Source organism: Castanea sativa, chromosome 3 (assembly GCF_040712315.1).
Source record: "Castanea sativa cultivar Marrone di Chiusa Pesio chromosome 3, ASM4071231v1".
NCBI lineage: Eukaryota > Viridiplantae > Streptophyta > Magnoliopsida > Fagales > Fagaceae > Castanea > Castanea sativa.
This window is the reverse complement of record NC_134015.1, coordinates 6855877-6878639: the sequence shown is the minus strand read 5'-3', so window position 1 is coordinate 6878639 and position 22763 is coordinate 6855877. Positions and strand designations below refer to the sequence as shown.

The 22763-nt window shown below is 37.5% G+C and overlaps 2 protein-coding genes across 2 annotated transcripts; both read left to right on the top strand.

Moving 5' to 3' along the window:
• The first annotated feature begins 18243 nt into the window (after positions 1–18243).
• Positions 18244–19266, top strand: LOC142628411 (uncharacterized). The gene has a single exon (XM_075802519.1). It carries the CDS (start codon positions 18244–18246, stop codon positions 19264–19266), a length of 1023 nt encoding a protein of 340 aa, XP_075658634.1.
• Positions 19267–20338: 1072 nt separating this feature from the next.
• LOC142628410 (uncharacterized) lies at positions 20339–21571 on the top strand. The gene is made up of 2 exons (XM_075802518.1): positions 20339–20791; positions 21137–21571. The coding sequence occupies exons 1-2, from the start codon at positions 20339–20341 to the stop codon at positions 21569–21571; spliced, it is 888 nt and encodes a 295-aa protein (XP_075658633.1).
• The last annotated feature ends 1192 nt before the right edge of the window (positions 21572–22763 follow it).

The following is a 22763-nucleotide window of genomic DNA, read 5'->3' as shown; positions in this document are numbered from 1 at the left end:
ATTAGTAAGCTGTATTAATTTCATTATAAGCTGATCGAAATTACTTGCAGTAACATACTTCCTTGCATCACACACTACAGACTAGGAAGTTCAGCTTTTTAGTTTTACTATGTAAGATATGGCGATTGGACTAACTTGATTTGATTATTTGGCACGAAGCCACAAACATGGAGGGTAGCAACTCATCCTGTACATCTTTAATTTCAATATGAATTAGATTAAATCTCATTTAATGGCGGTTGAAATATACATGTATACATATGTGATTATATCGCTTACAAATTTGGTGGTTTCATTCATTGTTGTAAAATTGAAAAGTTTAAAAGATTTGATGGTTTTGTTCGCACGCAAAAATTATTATTGATAATTATTAACCAAGTATTTTTATGTGATCATGTTTTTTTTTTCCTTAGGGTAAACTATGAATTTAATCCATATTATTTATATTATATTTCAATTAGGTCTCTAACATTTTAATTGTGTCAATTTAGGTTGCGATTAGGATAAACTTATATTGGACATTTTTTTTTTAATTATTTAGCTTATTTTTGCTATTATTCATGGGCCCTGTTGCACATTTTAGTACTATTTATAAGTCTTACTGTACTATTTTAGCTAACTTTTAGTTTTATTTATAGTACTTTCAGCAAAAACTTTTTAATTTTAGCTAAATAAGTTATTCCCAGACAAACCCTTAGCCTCTAACCTTTTAGTATTGTGTTGTGTTTAAACTTTTGTGGGCTTCACAATATAATAAATTAAAGTATAAGATTAGGACACAGTATTTTCCAATAAAGCTTAAGTGTTAAATTGTTAATGATGGATATCAATCCAAATAAAAATAAGTAACAACTTACCAAATAAATATGTTAAACTTGATTCTTTGTGTTTGAGGGCAACAAGTTTTATTTAGATGATTTTAATCTTTTTTATGCGGACAAGATTTAGGTACTGTATTTAGGTACTATTCTTTAGGTTTTCCTCTTAAGATTCTGCCATGTGGATTTTTTCTCATGGGATTGTAGTGTATTTTTTAGTTAAGTAGCTACATGGCTCAATCTTAAATGGTGAATCTAAGGAACAATACTTAAGGTATTGTACCTAAGTTTTGTCATTTTAATGCAATAACTCACTTTGACTTTAACTGCAACATGTGTAGTTAGAAAATTTTATCTTTTATGTGTCCATATTCAACAAATTGTTTTTATAAGTTTTTAAGCGTATATTTTTAGTATCCGTTTGGATTTGCTTATTTTGCTGAAACTGAAATCTTTTTACTAAAAATACTGTAAATAAATGTAAAAGTTAGCTAATATAATACAGTGAAACTTATAAATAGTACCAAAAAGTGCAGTGAAATCTTTGAATAGTAGTAAAAATAAGCTCAATAGTAAAATAAGTTGACAAAAATAATCTTTGTCAAATGGTAGTAACAAAATCATATTTGATATTTAAAATTATTTACTGTTTCTGATCTTAAGATTTTGAGAAAAATTCAATACAGATTAAGCCCTCTCAAATTTTTAAAATTGTTCAGAAAAATCTATAAAAGTAAAAACACCGGCTCATTTCTTTGTACTGACTTTTATTTTTCCCCTTGAGAGAAGCATTGGTTTGTTTATTGGGTAGGTTTAATACATATTGAATTGTTTTTAATTGTTTCTCAACAAAAAATAAAAAAGCCTCTTCCATTTTCTTCACAAAAAATAGCTGTTATTTTTTATTTATATTCCATATTTGACCTTATTGATTGGCTTATATTATTAGAGCAATGTTGCAAATTCTTATTAGTTCTTTTTAGGGCCCACCACTCCCAGTCAAAGCTGAATTAGCATGAGTAATGCCTCCTCTGCACATTATTGTGTTGGTTCACATAGTAACTAAACCATACAATTTATAAAAACATGTAAGGGCAAACGGCACCAAAAGTTTTTGACTGGTATATATAGGGGCTGTACATGTGTGGTCTGGTGTAGAGTGAACAATGAAAGTATTCTTTGTTTTCTTGCTGGTTTTGGTGTTTGGAATTGTCAGCAACCATGGGAGGACTCATGAGTACAATACAGTCACGACGAAGCGTTATGATGAATTTTTCTTAGTCCAACAGTGGCCAGCGTCATTCTGCGAATCTGCAGTGTAGCTCGATGTCCTACCATCCCGCCATATTTCACTGTGCACGGACTATGGGCTCAGTTGAAGAGTGGTCATTCTGTTACCTGCACTGGAAAGACCTTTGATATTTCAAAAGTATTATACGTTTCTCAGATTCAACAATATTCATGCAAGTTATTGTTATCATCATTCTTTATTTATGTATATAATTTGGCGTTTATTAATATGTATATTTTTTGGCAGCTAAATCCTAATACAGTGTCCAATTTGACAAAATACTGGCCGAACCTGTTCGGAAAAAATTGAAACAAAAGTTTTTGGAGACATGAATATGATACGCATGCCTCTTGCATCTCGCCATTCCAAAATGATCAAGAAAATACTTCTCATCAACTCTTAAGTTGGCCAAGGATTCTAAAATTGGAAATGTGACTACTATGCTTTTAAAAGCAGGTTTTACATATTTATTTAGACAGAGACTTTATTCCTAAGTTTTTACTATTATTTATGATTGAAGAAAACTAACTTGGAATTTCTCCAACTTTTTTTGGAACAGGCATTCCCCCTGGTATGCAACACTCGATAATATTAGACGATCATTCCTCTTGATCCTTTGTTTGATGGTGTCTTGTTGTACTTGATCAATAATATTTTCTTATTAAAAGGAAAAAAAAAAAAAACTTTGGCCATTTTAATTTCAGCATAAGAAAAATATTGTACTTTTTTATTTCTAAAATGCTATGGGATTAATTTGATACATATGTCCTTAGGGCTTTTGTTAATAGAAACAATTTTAAAAGAGTTTTGATATTACTTTTATGAAAAATATAAAAGACTATAAAAAAAATCAATTATTTTTTTTTCCCATAAAAAGTTACTAAAAGTATTTCTTAAATCAATTTCCTCAGGACTTATGTTAACTTTTTCCTGAGATTTCTACTTTCAATTAAATTGTTGATTAAGATTATATTTTTACGATAAAATCCTTGTGATTCAACTAGTTGGTACCTCTTTGTATCACTAGAGGATTATCAAAAGATTGCTTTTTCACATCCCGCAATATTAGAAAGACTGGTTCCTCACAAGTTGCACTCATGGTTAACCAATAGTCGATTACTAACATGTACTATCAAAAGAAAAATCGCATTTACTTACACTCATGTTTGACTTCATATATTTAGCTAAACGCAGCTATCTCCCATAAAAAAATAACTAAACACACCTGATCGAGTTAGTTTGAACGTTATGCCATGCTGGCAAAGCAAACGTGGCATTTTCCCAATAAAAAAATTCTCGTGTAGTTATTCATAACTCAGTAACTATAATATCGAGTTTTGCTCAACGATTTGAATCCCTAACGTCTCACAACGCCTATTCACTCTCTCTCTCCCTGTACACTCTCCCTCAGTTTCTTGCTCTCTCCCTGTACACTCTCTGATGCAAATCACATTATGAAGAACAAAGAGTTTTTATTATTTTCCTTTTCCTATTTGAATTAGGATTTATTTACTCTAGTACTTTAAATTAAAATCCTTTTCCTATAACTCACAATCGCTACAACTCTTCCACGAAACCTAAGTTCTACAAGAACACTAAGCTAGTAGGCAAAATAATAGAGAAAACATCTCTAACAAACTTTTATTAAAAAAACACACATAACATAAATAACCTCTCTATCAAGAGTATTTATAGGAATAGAATTTCTCCTACTCCTTTTAGGAAAAGAAATAATAAACTTATTTCTACTTGATAAAAGAAAAACAATTTAACTAGGAAAAGAAAAACAATTAAAATCCCAATTCAACTAGGAAAAGGATTTTAATTCAAAGTACTAGAGTAAATAAATCCTAATTCAAATAGGAAAAGGAAAACAATAAAAAACTCCTTGTTCTTCATAATGTGATTTGCATCATCCTCCCTGGGTTGGAAGAAACTCGTCCTCGAGTTTGGAGTCTGGATTGGAATTCTCTCCTCGATATGGAACAAGATGCTTAACATTGAAGACGTTAGATGTATGCATATGACTTGGAAGTTTCAACTGATAGGCATTAGGATTAATTTTCTCAAGAATCTCCAAAGGACCAATCTTTCTAGCAGCTAGTTTGTTGTACTCTCCCACAGGAAAGCGATCTTTGATCAAAATTGCCCAAACAAAATCACCAATCTCAAATTCTACTACTCGACGTTTCTTGTCAGTGGCTTGTTTGTACTTAGCAGAAGTCTCTTGTAAATGCCTAGCAGTAGCCGTCTGAATTTCTTGAATTTGTATGATTAGATCCTCAGCTTTCACATTGACACACTTCAAGTCAGCGATAGGAGCCAAATCAAGTGGTGCACGTGGGTTGTAGCCATAAGTATTAACAAAGGGACTGAAGCTAGTGCTACGATTAACAGAACGGTTGTAAGCAAATTCTGCCTGGTACAAGCGTTGATCCCATGATTTAAGATGATCACTCACAAAGCTCCGAAGTAAATTGCCCAAGGAGCGATTTACCACTTCTGTTTGACCATCAGTTTGAGGATGATAGGCACTACTAAAATTAAGTGTGGTATTGGCCAAATGCCATAAGCAACGCCAGAAGTGACTAAGAAAACGCACATCACGGTCTGAAACAATTTATTGTGGCAAGCCATGGAGGCAATAGACCTTTCTAAAGTAAAGTTGAGCGACATTAACCGCATCTGAGGTCTTCTTACAAGCAATAAAGTGGGCCATTTTGGAAAACTGGTCCACAACAACAAAAATTGAATCGTTACCTCGTTGTGTACACGGGAATCCCAAGATAAAATCCATACTGACATGAATCCATGGCTGGTCTGGTATGGGAAGAGGCATATATAGGCCAGCATTGGTTGTAGTGCCCTTGGAAACTTGACAAATACGACACCTCTCAACAAACTTGGTAATCTCCTTTCGCATGGTTGGCCAAAAATAAGAGTTTGTCTCAAGCTTCATGGTTTTATCATGTCCCATATGACCTTAATTATGCAGCTCTTGAATAACCCATAAGCGTAGGCTACTATCAGGAATGCATAGTTGATTCCCTTTAAAAAGGAAACCATCGTGTATAAGGAAGTCAAACCGCTTTCTTGTTGCCACATCATTCATTATAGGGCCAAAGTATGGGTCACTAGAAAGCAACTCACGAAATAAATCAAACCCCAGCACTTTGGTTTGCATTGTGATGAGCAAAGAGACCCGTCGACTAAGAGCATATGCCACTCTATTCAATGCTCTGGATTTATGCTTGATGACAAAGGAAAATTGTTGAATATAAGCAGCCCAAACTGCATGCCAAGATGAGAGCTTGTCTTGGCTATTGATATGCTTCAAAGCATCATGATTAGAATAGAGGACAAACTCATGGTAGGCCAAATAAGAACTCCAATGCTTTAATGCACAAATTATTGCATAAAATTCTAAATCATAAGTGTTGTAATTCAATTTTGACCCACTCAACTTTTCACTAAAGTAGGCCACAGGTCTACCATTTTGACTAAGAACAGCTCCAATTCCAACATTGGATGCATCACAATGTAACTCAAATGGTTGAGAGAAATCAGGAAGAGCTAGAATAGGTGCTATAGTAAGCTTTTCCTTGATCTGATGAAACGCCTTTGTGGCTTCAGTTGTCCACAAAAACTTACTAGCCTTCATGCAATCTGTAATTGGTGCCATGATGGTGCTAAAATCAGGGATAAACCGCCGGTAGAATGACACCAACCCATGGAAGCTGCGAACCTCATGGATTGTGGTTGGTATTGGCCATTGTTTAATAGCGATAACCTTTGATTCATCAACTGATAATCCATCCTTAGACACCATATAACCAAGAAATAAAACACTATCTGTCATAAAAGAACATTTGGCTATGGCAGCATAAAATTTCTCCCTACTTAGAACTATGAATACCTCTCGAAGATGTTGGAGATGTATATCAATATTGGCACTATATATCAGGATGTCATCAAAATAATTTACAATAAACTTGCCGATGAAGGGGCGAAAAATCTGGTTCATAACACGCATGAAGCTGCTAGGAGCATTAGAAAGTCCGAATGGCATTACTAGCCACTCATATAACCCCTCACGTGTCTTGAATGCTGTCTTCCACTCATCACTAGGACGTACTCGAATTTGATGGTACCCAATTTTTAGATCCAGCTTAGAAAACACTATAGCACCACTCAACTAATCAAGCAAATCATCCAACTGAGGAATAGGGAATCTATACCGAACTGTAATTTTGTTGATGGACGATTGTCTATGCACATTTGCCATGATCCATCCTTCTTGGGTGTGAGTAAGGCTGGCATGGCATAGGGACTAAGACTATCTCTAATGTGCCCTTTTAACAACAAACCCTCTACTTGTCTTCTAAATTCTTCATGCTCTTTTGGGCTCATGCGGTAGTGTGGGCGATTAGGTAGATTAGAACCTGGTACAAGATCAATTTGGTGTGGTGTTGTATATCTCGGAGTGGCAGTAACCCCTCAGGTAGATCATTAGGAAATACATTTGCAAATTCATCTAATAAAGATTTCACAGCCTCTGGTACTACACTACCCTTTGAGCTCTCCTTTCCCAACAATATAAACACCAACCCCGAATCAAACATCTCTTCAACAAATGCCCTTTTAGCTAAGAGATTCTTACCCCCTCCTGAAGTTGGCTTAGGTTCAATCTCCTTACAAGGCAACAACACAATTTTTGTGCTACCAAACATGAAGCTGTATGTATTCTTCCTACCATCATGTTGAACCTCTCTATCATATTGCCATGGTCTACCAAGGAGAAGATGACATGCATCCATAACTACCACATCACACCATGCATTATCCTTATATTTCAACCCAATAGAAAAAGAAACCAAGCAACGTTTAGATACAGTTACCTCATTGCCCTTTTTGAGCCAAGATAGTTTGTAAGGGTTAGGGTGCTTCTCTGTTGCTAATCCCAATTTTTGAACAGCCTTTTCTGATACCATATTCTCACAGCTTCCAGAATCAATAACAAGTCTGCATGCCTTGCCCCCCATAGTACATGTAGTTTGAAAGATATTGCTTCAGAGCCAATCCTCACCTTCAGGTTTGTGAGGTGTGAAACATGCCCTTCTTGTAACTAACAAAGGGCCATCACCCCCTTGCACATATTCCTTTTCCCCTTCAGCATCATAAACAGCATCTTGCTCAATGGTATTTAAATGATCATCAATACATTCTTCACTCTCAATAAATAAACCCTTACCATACCGGCCACTCTTCTTGCAATCAGCCATTCTATGCCCTACCTCACCACACTTGAAACATCGAGGGCCAGAACTACTAGCTGCAATGCGGTTGGGTTGTAAATTAGCTTGATTAACTTGGCCTTTTCCTTGTGTAGATTGTGTAGTTGCACCATAAAGAGGAGCTATTGGTGATAGTTGGTTGCCACTACTATTTGAAACCATATTAGTCCTCCTATTCATTGTCTTCTCTAAATGCAAAGCTCTCTAATGGGCTTCAGATACAGAAATTGGGTCAAATAAATTCAAAGTATCTTGAAATTGTTGCCTCATGCCCCCAATATAACGTGAAACTAATTGATCTTCCGAATCTGCAAGGTCAACTCTAGCTACAAGTTGATAAAACTCTCGAGTATACTCATCTATAGATTGTGTATGTTGCCTAAGATTGTGTAGTTGTTAATATAATGTACGCATATAATTAGGGGGCAAGAATGCAGCACGCATATATTTCAAAAAAATTTCTCAAGTATTGATTTTAGATTTACGTTGGCGAATATAGCCCTGCTTTAATTGTTGCCACCATGCAGCAGCACGTTCTCTGAATTTGGTCGCCACCAAAGAAACTCTTTTGTCTTGCGGCACCTCCTTAAATTCCAAAATTTCTTCAACTGCAGCAACCCAATCTAGGAATTCTTCAAGTTGTAAACAACCTTTGAACTCTGGAATATCTAATTTGAACCTAGATTCCCATTTGTTTGAATTATATGAAACCAAGGGTTTCTCCCTCCTCCTTCTATGTCCAGCAAACGGATTTTCCATCTCATCCTCAACATTATAGTCTACCTCATCTTCCTCCACAAAACGTAGAGTTGGACTACGGTTTCGAGGCTAGTTAACAACGGCTAAGGCAGCAAGCTGCTCTGTTAGTGCTTCAAACCGCTCTTCCATCCGCTGAAAGCGTGCCTCTAGTCGCGTATTGTGTGCACTCTCATTGCGTTCATACTCACCATCTACAGTAGCGTGCCGTCCCCCATTGATCTTCGTGCCATGATAGGAACCTAACCATGCTTTGATACCAACTGATGCAGCGTAGGCATGTAGAAGCAGAATCTATAACGCACAATCACTACAACTCTTCCACGAAACCTAAGTTCTACAAGAACACTAGGTTAGTAGGCAAAATAATAGAGAAAACCTCTCTAACAAAATTTTATTAAAAAAAACACACAAAACATAAATAACCTCTCTATAAAGAGTATTTATAGGAATAGAATTTCTCCTGCTCCTTTTAGGAAAAGAAATAATAAACCTACTTCTACTTGAGAAAGGAAAAACAATTTAACTAGGAAATGAAAAACAATTAAAATCCCAATTCAACTAGGAAAAGGATTTTAATTCAAAGTACTGGAGTAAATAAATCCTAATTCAAATAGGAAAAGGAAAACAATAAAAAACTCTTTGTTCTTCATAATGTGATTTGCATCACTATCCCTCACTCTACTCTGCGATTAGGCTTCCCCACTCTCCCTATCCACTCTCCATCAGTCTCACTCTCCATCAATTGTCGTTGCTTCCCATCGTCGTTGCTTCCCGCCGCCATTGATTACAGGTACATAAGTTGCTCTCCTCTGATATCTTTTCTGATTTTGGTTAATATTAGGTTGTGTTTTATGTAGGATTTTGATTATTTTGTTGAAACTTACTTAAACGTAGTAAATTTACTAATCAATATGAGAATTTTGTTGTCTTTTATATGCTGCAATGATGATGATCTAAAGTGTTTCTTGCTATATGGTTATGTTTGTGTTATTTTCTCATTAATGAGAATTTTGTTGTCTTTTACATGCTGCAATGATTATTTTCTCATTAATGAGTTTAAATGTGCTTGAGGTTTTGATGGGGGGTTTTGGCAAATCGATTGGTGGTGTTGTGGTGATGTCTCTAAGTTTGTGTAAAATGTGTCTTATCCGATTGTAGGCATAATTTGACAACCAACATTTTTAGGGGATGGAATAAAGTGGGTAGACAAACTTTGTTTCCTTTTTTCCTTTTATGGACTGGGGGTTAATAAAGTATCCGGAGACCTTCAATCAGCACCTCAATGTAACAGTTAAAGCATGAAAATCCTAATTGTTTATACTTTACCAACAAATCTTCTCATAGTTGGAAGCCAAATAAAATAAAAAAGAAAGAAAGGAAAGGAAAGGCCATTAATTAAGGCAAATGGCAGCATAATGAGAACCAGCCAATTCTAATTCCACTTTCCATTCTTTCTCAAACAAAATGGCAATTTACCTCTAGGTGCTTACTCTGCGCATGAAACACAAGATTTGGAGCAATATGGATCATTGCTTGGTTATTGCAATACATAGTCATGCACATACCTTAATTCCTCAAAAAGGTGTTTAATCCACATAAGCTCACATAATGTATTAGCCTTGGCTCTGTATTCAACTTCTGCACTGATCAAGTGATCAAGTGTTCCCCTTGATAGGTGTAATATCCAGTAGACGATCTTTTGTCTAAGGGTGATCCTACCCATTCTAAATCTGTAAATACTTCTACTTTTAGGTGAAAATTAGCTCTATACAGAATTCCATGACTTGGATGTGCTTTAAGGTACTTAAGAATTTGGAGAGTTGCCTTCTAATGTGGAAGGTGAGGAGTTTCCATATTCTGGCTCACAACACTCACTGCAAAAAATATATCTAAACATATTCTGATTCCTAAGTTTTGGCATCACAGTGCACCCAAAAGAAGTTTTGTATTGATAATTTTCCAATTGCTGGATGATGAATCCTAGCCACTTAGGTGCTGATTCCTAAGTTTTTCTGCTTGAAACTGATTACAAGCAAACCTAAGTGTTGATTCTTAGGTCTAACCTTTATATTTCATTCAATTTCCATTTTTATCTTCATCAACATATGTGTATGATGTGCTCAAAGAAATCAAACACGTATCCAATGAACCTTAAATGATTCATACATTACCAAATGAACAATTTGTTGTGCGGAAACATCACTTCTACTATGACACAACCTTGATGCCATTCCAGTTTCCAAATCCACTAGAGCAGCTCCCAAATTAGTACTTGTAACAACCAACCCCTATTAGTTCTTGTAACAACACCCGCCTCCCCAAAAATTAAAAGATACCAATTTGTATTACATGACATGAAAATGAATTATTACTTAACAAGTTGAATCAATTGCTACTTCATAGAAGGAAATAAAACAAAATATTTATAATTAGATGTCAAGAGTTTGACCTAATAAATAATCTAATATATAAAATCAGAAATTTTCACAAATTGGCATATCTAACTTTTCACATTACACCAAGTGGCATATCTAACTTTTCACAAATTTGTAGTTCTACGACTGCAAGATTTTATTCTTCCACAGTCCTACAACTAAAGAATTTTATTTTGTTCCACTACATTTGCAAAATTCTAGAGTCCTACAATTAAAAGACTTCTATTCTTACTTTTTTTTTCTTGCCGTTATATTCCCCAAATTTCATGTTTAAGCATTCCCAGATGCCAAGATTTATAACCCTGCTCCCAAAATCCCCTTTTTTCATAACAAATCTACAAATTAGCAGAGAAAGTCATTGCAAGTACCATTGAACTAAAATTTCAACATAAGGTAACGAAAAACAAGTATATTTCTTTCTAATATAAGGGTACTATGTGAAATGAAATTCAATATCTTAGCCTTGCATTGAAGATAAATCAAAGTTATCTTACATTCTAATATCTAGGATTGCATATTTAGTGTGCTCTCAAGAAATTACATTCTTTCAACTTGCTTTTTCATAACCATCTGTTTGTATAATTCTTAGAACTTTAGAACATGGTTGCTTATGCCCAGGTGGTCATTGCTAGAAATAAAACACTGATTAGAAGAAGCTAAATTTCAGGATTTGTAAATTTGGCATTGGCAGATTCTTGACTTTGAAATATTCAGAGATACAAAAAATGGATGTCGTTGCATACATTATGAAATACAACAGTAAAAAAGTTCAACACTATAGGTCTTGCAGATCTTCATTTTCTTAAATAATGCTTGAGGGGGAGATATGATGATGATTCATGGTTATTATTTAAAGAGTTGTTTTGATGGTTGCGACCTTCATTTGATAAAGTTCAAAAAAAAATCTAATTTTATTCATTCATTTAATCTTCATTTTCTTATTTAAAGATTCATATTATATCTAGAGAATAATAATTTAGAAAATAAATAATAATTGGATTGGATATTATCTCAAATTTAGCATTTGCTTTCATGAACGATGTCTTTGGAGTAAATATTCATATTATTGTTACACCATTGCATTTTTCTTTCCACTATGATTTTTCTCTCTTTTTAATATTTTCTAGCTTTGACTTATTGTATGTTTTGAGTAGGTTGATCTTTCTGATTTTTTTTTTTAATTATAAATTGGTGATCTTTATAACCTATTCACTGCTTGAGTAGGTTTGATCCTGACAAGCCTCTTTGGTATGGACACCACATTTGAGGGGATTATTTTATCTTTATCTTATGTATTAGGATTAGTAGTTGAGTTTAGCTGGGATTAGTTTTCATGGATGTTATTTTTATGTTTATCTCCTGGAGGCTCTATAAAAAGGCTCCAGATGATTTATTTGTTTTTTAGACTATTGTTCATTGATAAAATTTCCTTTGTGAAATTGCTTTTCTTGCTTGGTCATGAAATTCCAAGCAACCCTTAGGTGGTGAAGCCTAAGGTTGCATGGCTGTTGTAGGTGTTGAAACCTAGGCTGTCCTACATCACTCTTTCTTCCATAAATATCTAACAAACACTTCCTTTTGTGACAAATGAATGCCTTTTTTAGATCATGCTACTTCAACACCCAAGAAATAACATATCTTTCTCAAATCCTTAGATTGAAACAAGCTTTGGAGGAATGACTTTAACTTATCAATTCCTTCCTTGTCATCACTAGTGATAATTATATCATCAACATAAACAATCAATAATATTTTCCCTCGCCCAGTGTGTGTAAGAGAAAACAGAGTGATTAGACCAAAAACGGTGTAATCCAAACCTGATTATTGCACCACTGAATTTATGAAACCATGCTATGTTAGGTTGCTTAAAGGCCTCACATAATCCACACACCTTACTAGACTCCCCCTTGAAACAAACCCAAGTGTTTGCTCTATTTAGACCTCCTATAAATAACCATGGGAAAGACATTTTTGACATCCAATTGAAACCTTGGCCAACCGGGTTATCAACCAAGGATATTAAAATCCGAACATTGGTAATTTTAGCAATATTTGAAAATGTCTTAAGAGAAATCTACACCAAGTCTAAGTACACCCCTTAGCAACCACACAAGCTTTCAAATGCTCAATAGTTAAATATTTTGAATGCCTCATGGCTAAGAGGATTTGGAGAATTAGCATATATAGGTCTCTACCTTGTTGCAGACTCACTCCTATAGTGGGATAGGTCTGTTGATTAATAGCATGGTGGGCAATTGTTTATAATCTATGGTTACATAGGATAGGAATGCTGTGATTCATGATGGAGAAGCTCCTCGTAGTCATAGAAGAACATATCACTAATTTCATTAAGGGTATTACTATTGTATTGCAGATAATAGAAAAAAAAAGTGTTTTTTATGTAAAATTATGGCAAGTTCTTATTTATTTAAGCTTTAATTTGATTGCTTTTGGATTGCATGTTAATTAGGGGTAAGAAGTGATGTTTACAATCTTGTTGGGATCATAATATGTCTTACTGTATCATGTTTTTATTTTATATTAATTGTGGTTTACTTGTCAAATAATTGCTAACAATCTATTTGCTGCCATGTCAGATATGCAGGCACTAGATAGAGTGCAGCCTGGACCTGACGATTATACCTAGTTAACCAGGCAGCTGGATCATCAATCAACTCCGCTTTGGAGGCGTGCTGTCGACGAGGTATGTAGTTGTATTATTAATACATGTCTGTTTTATAATTACCTTGTTTGCACTACCTAACACAATGCTCGTCCGTGTGCAGGAGGTGCCTGGCGACATAAAGGTTTGACACCGTAAATGTGTGTTGTCGCAGGGTGGGCTAGACCCACGTATCATGCAATACATAGATGCAGCAGGTTTGACCGGGTTATTCAAGGTTCCTGAGATGAAGGTCGACCACTCGTCGATCACGACCTTGGTCGAGCGGTGGCGCCTGGAGATGCACACGTTCCATTTACCCTATGGAGAAATGGGTATCACCTTGCAAGATATAGAGGTGATGCTGGGGGTTCCGCTGGATGGGTTGCCTGTCACTGGGGATAAAACTCTCCAGTGTTGCTACACTCACTGCTCGTAATAGTAGCATTTGGAAAGTGAGGTTGGAGAAGGCCAACACAACTCGGCACTGTTCAACCAAGTCATGTTCTCAGTTCTACATGTGTTGCTCAATAGCTCGGCACTGTTGAACCTTGTTCAGTCATATCATCCATGCTCACGTGAATACACAGATATGTAACATTTTGCAATGCACTGTTTTCAAGGATGCAGAGGATCCCTTAAAAGTGTAAGCAAAATTTTGGGGGTGAGCTGTTCACCATTGCTACATTGATGTTCGCAGTTTTGCATGTGATACTCAACAATTCGGCACTGTTGAACCCTGACCACAAGAACCCATCCCCCCTCACGTGAATACACAGATGTGCAACCCTTTGCAATGCACCGTTTTTGAGGAGGCAGAGCATTCCTGAATTGGTTATGCATCAATTTTAGGGGTGAGCTGTCCACTGTTGCTACACTGATGTTCAGAGTGCTGCATGTGCTGCTCAACAGTTTCGCACTGTTGAACCCTGTCCAGTCATATCACCTACACGCACGTCAATACACAGATATGCATCCTTTTGCAATGCACAATTTTGAAGGATGCAGAGCATTCCTGAAAAGCTTATGATACATTTAACATAGCTCGGCACTGTCTCGTCAAGTCATGTCAGATGAAGCACAGGAATGCTGAATAGTCTTTAACAAGACATACCAAACTATTCAGAGAAAAGTCTTAAAACCACATCGATCAAATATAAACCATACCAGTGATCAAAGTCCCTAATTAAATATAAGCATAAACATCACTAGTTTAAAATTGAAATAGGTTATCCTAGTCCGAACTCTAATGGTCAACCACATGAAATATTGAGACACTAAGCACAACAGGCTTCCTCTCGATCACCTCGAAGACACAGACATCTCCTTCTTCTAAATTATTGTCTTTCGAATTTGCAACCCATCCCTTGCCGAATCTCATTGCTGAATATGTTTTGAAGGGGGGTAATATCACAAGACATTGAAGTGTGACAAATTGCTTCCCAATAATATACTTGGAAGAAAATTCAGCAGGTACATACTGCACAAGAAGGAGAAACAACTAAGCATTAAAGCAAATATGTTTCAAGGCCATATTTAAGAGAACATCATGATCACATTATGTATAAAGGCTCACCATATTATGCGGCCGCGAGATACCCATAAAGAATGAATTTTAGGCTTGAACTTTTCGGCTGCTGGGATTGCACACTCACATGAATACATAGAGCATCCCTGAAAAGTTTATGCATCAATGTTGGGGGTGAGCTGTCCACCATTGCTACATTAATGTTCACAGTGCTGCATGTGCTGCTCAACAGCTTCGCACTATTGAACCCTGTCCAATCATATCACCTACACGCACGTCAATACACAAATATGCATCCTTTTGCAATGCACCATTTACAAGGATGCAAAGCATCCCTAAAAAGTTTATGATACATTTAACACAGCTCAGTACTGTCTCGTCAAGTCATGAAGCACAGAAATGCTGAATAGTCTTCACGTGAATAAATACACAACCTCTTTTGCAGCACACATCACCAGCCCTCTACTGTAGCACAAGCTATAGCCATATTAAACAGCTGCCTCAACGAACCACATGCACTAACAGACACCACTGTACAGCCAAGTCATGTTCGCAGTTTTGCATGTGCTCCTCAACACCTCGCCATTGAATAATAAACTGTCGAGTCATATCATCTTTACTCACGTGAATACTTACCCTTACATATAGTCACATCCACGTGAATACTTGCCCTTGCAAAACCCCTATATAAAGTCCCATTTACATCTACCCTTGCAAAACATCTACACATACCGAAGTCCCATTTACATCTACCCTTGCAAAACATCTACACATACCGATCTGAAGTCACATTTTAAAATGTGAATGCGCAATTGGATGCTACCTCGTTTTCCAGATAACTATAGAAGGGAAAGAGATTCCGACGAGAGGAAATACTATGCCGGACGGCGATGGGAGTGAGACTTTCACGTGAACGAGTCCAACGCTCTACACGATGATCTCGTGTGACTCGAAGCGCCTCTTGTCAACTGTAGCTCACTCACACTGCCACGGCAAAACATGCACCAATATGAGCGTGCAGTGACTAAAAAAAGAAAAAAAAAAGAACAATCTTATGATACTCCGTAGGTCCAGGTATCACATGCTACAGCTGGTGGAAGAGCTGGCCACCGCAACGAACAAGCAACTCACTCCGATGGAGTGTAACATTGTCCTCAACTATGAGGACTACCTGTCAGAATGAATGCCTATGTGGTGTGTGTCTTATGTCTACGGGTAATGCATGCATATTGGTGACATCGTGTAAGAATATTTAAGTTTTTTGTGTTATGCTGTAGGTGCATCCGCCACAGCCAACAGGCAACTCACTCCTGCGAAACGTAACAATGTCCTCAACTACGAGGATTACCTGTCTGAGTGATGCCTATGTGGTGTGTGTGTGTTATGTCTAGGGTTAAGTTAATAATGTTAGTAACATTAGTGTTTAATATGCAATGCATACATACTGGTGGCATCGTGTAAGTTATTCTAAGTTTTCTGTGTTATGTCGTAGGTGCTTATTGAAAAACATCATATGTGGGAATATTTAACTTTTATGCGTTATGTGCATATAACGTGTATGCTCCTCAAAATCAATAATAAGATTTACATAGTACAAATGCAACAATAGTGACACACATACATATAAAACATAGTTAAGCAAATAGTTCTCCAACAAAGTCTAATTACAACACGACACGATTACTCTTCATCTGACATCTCCACGTCTGACTGATAAATGGGATCAGCAAGAAGTGATTGCATGAATTGTGCGTGCTCGTACCACCCTCCCTTTGTAGACTCTCAAATCTCAACTTAGGTCTGATATCGATTAAGACGTATCTTTATTTGATTATTTTCTTCTCTTATGCGGTTCAATGCTTTACGAAGTTCGTTGATTGTGTCTCTGGGCATCTACAAAGCGAGTCGCCGAGGCACTGGCAACTTAAAACCAACCAACTCATCAAAAAACATTTGTTGTTCACAAAATAACCAAGCCCACTCCTGTCTCATGGTATTGTGAACGTAAGCACTATTTCGCAGATTCAGATTGATTGGATAGTTGAATTCATCTTATAATACCCAGCAACGACCCATAGCAGTGAACACATCGTGAGGCCTATAGAGTTGTGGGTGGCCAGAACCAGACATTGACGCTGAATACAATAACATCAAATGATCAAGTTAACAGTGTGCATCAACTGTTGGTTAATAATGTAATGCTGCATAAGATGGTACACAACAAAGACATTCATAAATTTGTGTACTATTACATGCTAAAATTGAAATACTAACAATAACATTTGACCATGAACATTAGACATTGTTGTTAATGTCTACAAGTTATGTGCAATACAAAATGTTGTTGTTTTGTTAATGTCTGACCAATGATGATTATGTACACGCCCCTATATGATTATGACCAATGATGATTATGTGCAATACAAAATGTTGCTATAATAAAGATTTCATTCTCTTGTGACCAACGTTTACTACGACAAACAATCAAAATCACACCAATGTACTTACTTCACACTCATTCAACCAAAAAAATAAAATTCAGTACAATATCAAATGAAAATACCATTGCCATAAAATTCTGCTGTGAGTTTTTTACCTGAGGTGATGCAAATTTCAGTTGAGTCCAGAAGCAGCTGTGGATCTATGGAGCAAAGTGGAATTCAATTCAGACAAAAGCAAGACACTCAGAATGGGAGGATATGTGTAGCTATTATATGAGAATAACTTGATTTTACGGAGTTCGAGTATGCTTTATAACTCGACATTCAAGTAATCAAGTTATATTAAAAGACATGAACCCGTACGCTTGACACCAAGACAGTCTGAAAACAGCTTTAACAAGAGCATAACTCGATATCTGTATAGTCGGTTACATAACTTGATTTTAGTATAATCGAGTTATTTTGGAATTAAAAAAAAAGAAAATGCCATGCTGGCTGTCCAGCGTGGCACAAAGCTGAAGCTAACTCGACTATTATATGATCGAGTTCTTCACAAAACTCGATTTTGCCATTATCGAGTTACAAAAGAAGGACATTTCCCTAATTAGTTTGGGAAATGGGGCAAAAGGCTGGTTTTTTTGCTCTAAAAGGGCATTTGCCCATTTTGGCCCACCTATCATCCTTGGCATATTATTGTAGGGTTAACTACAGATAACCAATAATATATATAACACATGATATTCTTGTTCTCACATATCACTACAATATATTAATACTACTTGAAATACTATATGTCTATATCAAATATCAAGAGCCTCAAGACTCTTAATTATGACATCAAGTGCGTGACATCACTCCAGTATATCTACAATGATGTTTTACTGATCTAAAGTATAAACAAAACACTTCTTTTTTAGCCTGATTAAAAAAAATAAAATAAAATAACCTCTTCTTGACCTTCATACATGATACAACTACAAGTACAACACTGGACACTACGTTACCTAGACCGAGGATGGAGTGTGAGTTTGAAAGCGCTGAGAGGTCTGGTGAGGAGGCAACTGATTTAGAAAAAAGTACGAGAAGGGCTAATTCCAGTGGTGATAATCGTGGAGGAAATAGTATGCAAGTCTCCTTCAAGGATAAGCTCACCGGGTTCATCCCTAGGGCTTATGCTAAGGCCTTTGGGTTCCAAGCTGAACTAGAAGAGGGTGCAAACTCTAACAATGAGATGGATGATCTAGTTGATGGTCTAGTTACGGTTAAGATGTCCAAGTCCACCAAGGTGAGGATAAGAAGGCAGTGGGCAAATACTCTAATCATTAAAGTCTTTGGAAGGTCTGTGGGTTACCATTTTCTCTATGCTAGAAACATGAGCTTATGGAAACCCCATGGCAAGATGGACTGCGTGGACCTAGAAAAGGATTACTTTCTGATCAGGTTTGAAGCTAGAGAGGACAATGAAAGAGTTCAGGTTGGAGGACCTTGGTTCATTGGTGAGCACTTCCTTACAATAAGAGCATGGGAACCAAACTTCAGGCCTTCGTCGGCAAATGTGTCAACTGCTGCTCTATGGGTAAGACTCCCTGAACTACCTATTGAGTACTATGATAAGGAAGCTCTCACAGACATTGGAAGAGCCATTAGACTGGTGTTAAAGGTGGACTCTAATACTGCGAGGGAAGCTAGAGGAAGGTATGCAAGGATTTGTGTGCAAGTAGACCTTGAGAAACCGCTTATTAGGTCGGTCATCATTGGAGGTGAAATACAGCAAGTAGTGTATGAAGGAGTAAGCTCCTTGTGCTTCTCTTATGGAAGAGTAGGCCACGGGAAACTGGACTGTAAGCACACAGTTCAAGCTCCAATATCCATCCCTAACCAATCTCCGACGAAAGACGATGAGGTGCAACGGCTTAGCTTGCCGAAGGAAGACCCATATGGGCCTTGGACAATTGTGACCCGCAAAAAGAAAAATAGGCTTAAGCCCAAAAGACAGGATGTAAGAGGTCCAACGGGTGGGACTAGTGCTAAAAGCTAATTGAATATGATTGAGACCAAGGGTCCTCAGCTGGCTTCTCTTTTGGGTGGGATGAGTTCTTGTCCATTACCAACAGACCTTGGGTAAATAGATGGAAGGGTCAAATCCCAAGGCTCTAGTGTCGTGGCTGAGTTGGAAACACTCTAGGAAATGGGACATGAACATTAATGAGGATAGGACAAATGTGCCAAGCGTGGCAGCCAATGCTGAAATTAGGCTTACCCACACGCCACAAGGAAAGAAAAGTGAAAGGCTCATGGAGTAAAGACCCCTCCCTCAGCAGGCCTACTGTCTGCAGTAATACATAGCAAAAAAAGAAAAGAAAAGTGAATACCTACCTACATGATCCTTCCAAAAGATTAACCCTTGTGATAAGGGGAAAGCTAGTGGTGGTATCGTGGTTGGAGAGCCATCGAGCCATAATCATCCAGGATTCCATAGAGATAGAGGATCAGAAGTCGTGGGCCATAAATCTGAAGGGAAAAATCATTCGACTCTCGAACTCCATGGTGAACATGATCCGAGCAAGCCTAATTGAGATAATGGGCTGGTTCAATTTGGACCTAATGCAAGCATGGAAAGTCATATCCCCCCTGACCCCCTTCAGCCAACAACATGGCTCCCTTCCCTTGTCAGATCCAGCGTGGCAAGCTTGGCCAAACCCATGGTGGATCTTCCTTTCAGACAGGCCCACGCCAGTAAAGAGAAATTCCCTCATCTGGAAAACGATGGCGCATCCTTATCCGCTATCAAGCTTATGCCCATTGGTCCCAATGATCAAAGTAACGAACAGGAGGGTGATGGTGGACCTCCCAGTGGGGTTAAAGTGGCCAGGGAATTTTCAGACCAGGAAATCAGTCCAAGTTTTCTACCCCATAAGGAAAAGTAGCCTTCTGATCAGGTCTTGCGAGAAAGAGATAGGAGTTCTAGAGCATTCCATGATTTTAATGCCTGGAGAGAGGGTGTCCAAGCCTCTTCTGAAAGCAATCGAGGTAGGGATTGGACCCAGGAGGGCATACGTCCTAGTGATTTTGTGTGGCCACTACCCATTATTCATTTAATGATGAATATAATGGTATGGAATTGTCGAGGGGTCTTAAGCCCAAAATTTAGACAAACTATTATGCATATGGTTAAGAAAAGTGCTTCGGATATTCTCATCGTCACAGAAACAAGAATTAGGGGTGACTGTGCTAAAGAAATCACAGACAGGTTGCCATTTGATGGTGCAATCCGCACAGATACTATTGGCTATACGGGAGGCCTTTGGGTGCTCTGGAACTCAGCTGCAGTTGAAGTTAGTCACATTGCCTCGACTGAGCAAGAAATCCATGACACAGTTAAGGTCAGTTCTTCTAACTTATCCTGGCTATTAACTACTATATATGCTAGTCCTAGGTTCCAAGAAAGGTCTATCCTATGGAATAATCTTATGGAGGTTGCTGCCAATCATAATCTCCCTTGGATTATGATGGGTGATTTCAATGAAGTTTTGATGGGTTCTGAAAAGTTCGAGGGGAGACCTGTGAACATTAGGAGAGCCTTGAAGTTTTAGGAATGCCTTGATGCCTATGGCATGATTGACATTGGGTTTAGTGGTGCGTAATATACTCGGTCAAACCTGAGATGCATCACAGACCTTATACAGGAAAGACTTGATAGAAGCTTCTGTAATACAGCTTGGAGACTCCTTTATCCAAAAACTATTGTTAAACACTTAGTGAAAGTTAACTTTGACCACTGCCCAATCTTAATTGAGCTAGAAAATAGCATAACCTTAAATCTCCCTCGGCCTTTTTGGTTTCAACCTATATAGCTTTCCCACCCAAATTTTCCTGATGTGGTTAGAGGGGCTTGGAGTAATACATAGAGTCTCAATAATGCAATTACCTCCTTCACTACCTCAGCAAAGGTGTGGAACAAGGAGGTGTTTGGGAATATTATTGCTCGTAAAAGGAATATAGAAGCAAGGCTTAGGGGCATTCAAGTGGCCAATGGCACTAACCCATCGCAGGTTCTAATTGACCTGGAAAAACTTTTGCTAAGAGATTATGCAGAATTACAAAGAATAGAGGAAGAGTACTGGGTGATGAAATCGCGTATTGAGTGGATGGTTCAAGGGGACAGGAACAACACTTTTTATCACACATCCATAATCTCCAGGAGAAAAAGAAATCAGATTAATGCTCTTATTGATTCTAATGGGGTTTGGCTTAAAGACCCAGGTGATCTTGCTACACATGTGAGGGAGGGGTTCATGTCTCTCTTCACTTCCAACATGGAGATGGGATTTAGAAGACCCTAGAGCATCTCTAATTGGCCTTAAATCTTGGATGAGGAGGCAGTGAGCATCTCTTTTCCCATTAAGGATCAGGAAATAAAAAATGCCTTGTAGACTATGAAACCCTTTAAGGCACCAGGTCCAGATGGACTCCATGCAGGTTTCTTCCAACATTTTGGGCTCTTGGTGGGTGATTCTCTCAAATGCATAGTTAAGGAAGCTTTAGCGGTTGGTAAGGTTCCATAAAACTTAAATAAGACTCTCATCACTCTCATCCCCAAGCTCCTAGGTGTTGACAAGCTAAGTAACTATAGACCCATCAGCCTATGTAACACAGTCTACAAGATTATTACCAAGATAATTGTTATGAGGATCAGACCTCTCCTTCCTGGAATAATTTCTCCAATGCAATCCAGGGAGGAAAGGGCTAGACAACATGATCATAGCTCAAGAGATTATTCACACTATGAGTGGTAAAAAGGGCAGAACTGGTTTCATGGCTCTAAAAATGAACCTTGAAAAGGCTTATGACAGATTGGAGTGGAGCTTCATACGTGACACTCTTACATTATTTACAATCTCTAAGTATCTTGTGGATGTGATAATGAGTTGTCTCTTCTTCAAGTATAGCAATGTTGCTGAATGGTGGAGCTTTGGAGGAATTTTAGCCATCTAGGGGAATTAGACAAGGAGATCCCTTGTCCCCATACATATTCATCATGTGCATGGAGGTGCTTGGATATATGATTAAGGACAAATGTGATTCTAAACTTTGGGATCCAGTTAGAGCTTCAAGGGGGGGCCTGGCCTTCTCCCACCTTTTCCTTGCCGATGACTTAGTTCTATTTGGGAAAGCGGATATGAAAAATTTCCAAAATATAAAGGATGCTTTAGATTCATTCTGTGATCTGTCAGGGCAGAAGGTGAGTAGTAGTAAGTCTCGTGTGTACTTCTCTCCAAATGTGAATAGTAGTGATAGAGAAGACATGTGCACCTACTTGGGGCTGCATTCTACCCCAAACCTTGGGAAATACTTGGGGCTTCCTCTGAAGCACCCGGGTACTTCTAATAGAGACTTTGATTTTGTTTTGGAGAGAGTCTAAGGCAAATTGGCAGGTTGGAAGGCCCACTCATCATTCTTTGCAGGAAAAGTGGTTCTTACTCAGTCCATGCTAGCCTCAATACCTACTTATGTGGTGCAAGGTGTCATGCTACC

Bases quoted from the DNA above. Each gene is read 5' to 3' on its own strand.
- LOC142628410 (XM_075802518.1), top strand. From the start codon at position 20,339: ATGGTATGGAATTGTCGAGGGGTCTTAAGCCCAAAATTTAGACAAACT. The intron at 20,792-21,136 runs GTGAACATTAGG...AGTAATACATAG, and splicing joins AAAAGTTCGAGGGGAGACCT to AGTCTCAATAATGCAATTAC.
- LOC142628411 (XM_075802519.1), top strand. From the start codon at position 18,244: ATGGAGTGTGAGTTTGAAAGCGCTGAGAGGTCTGGTGAGGAGGCAACT.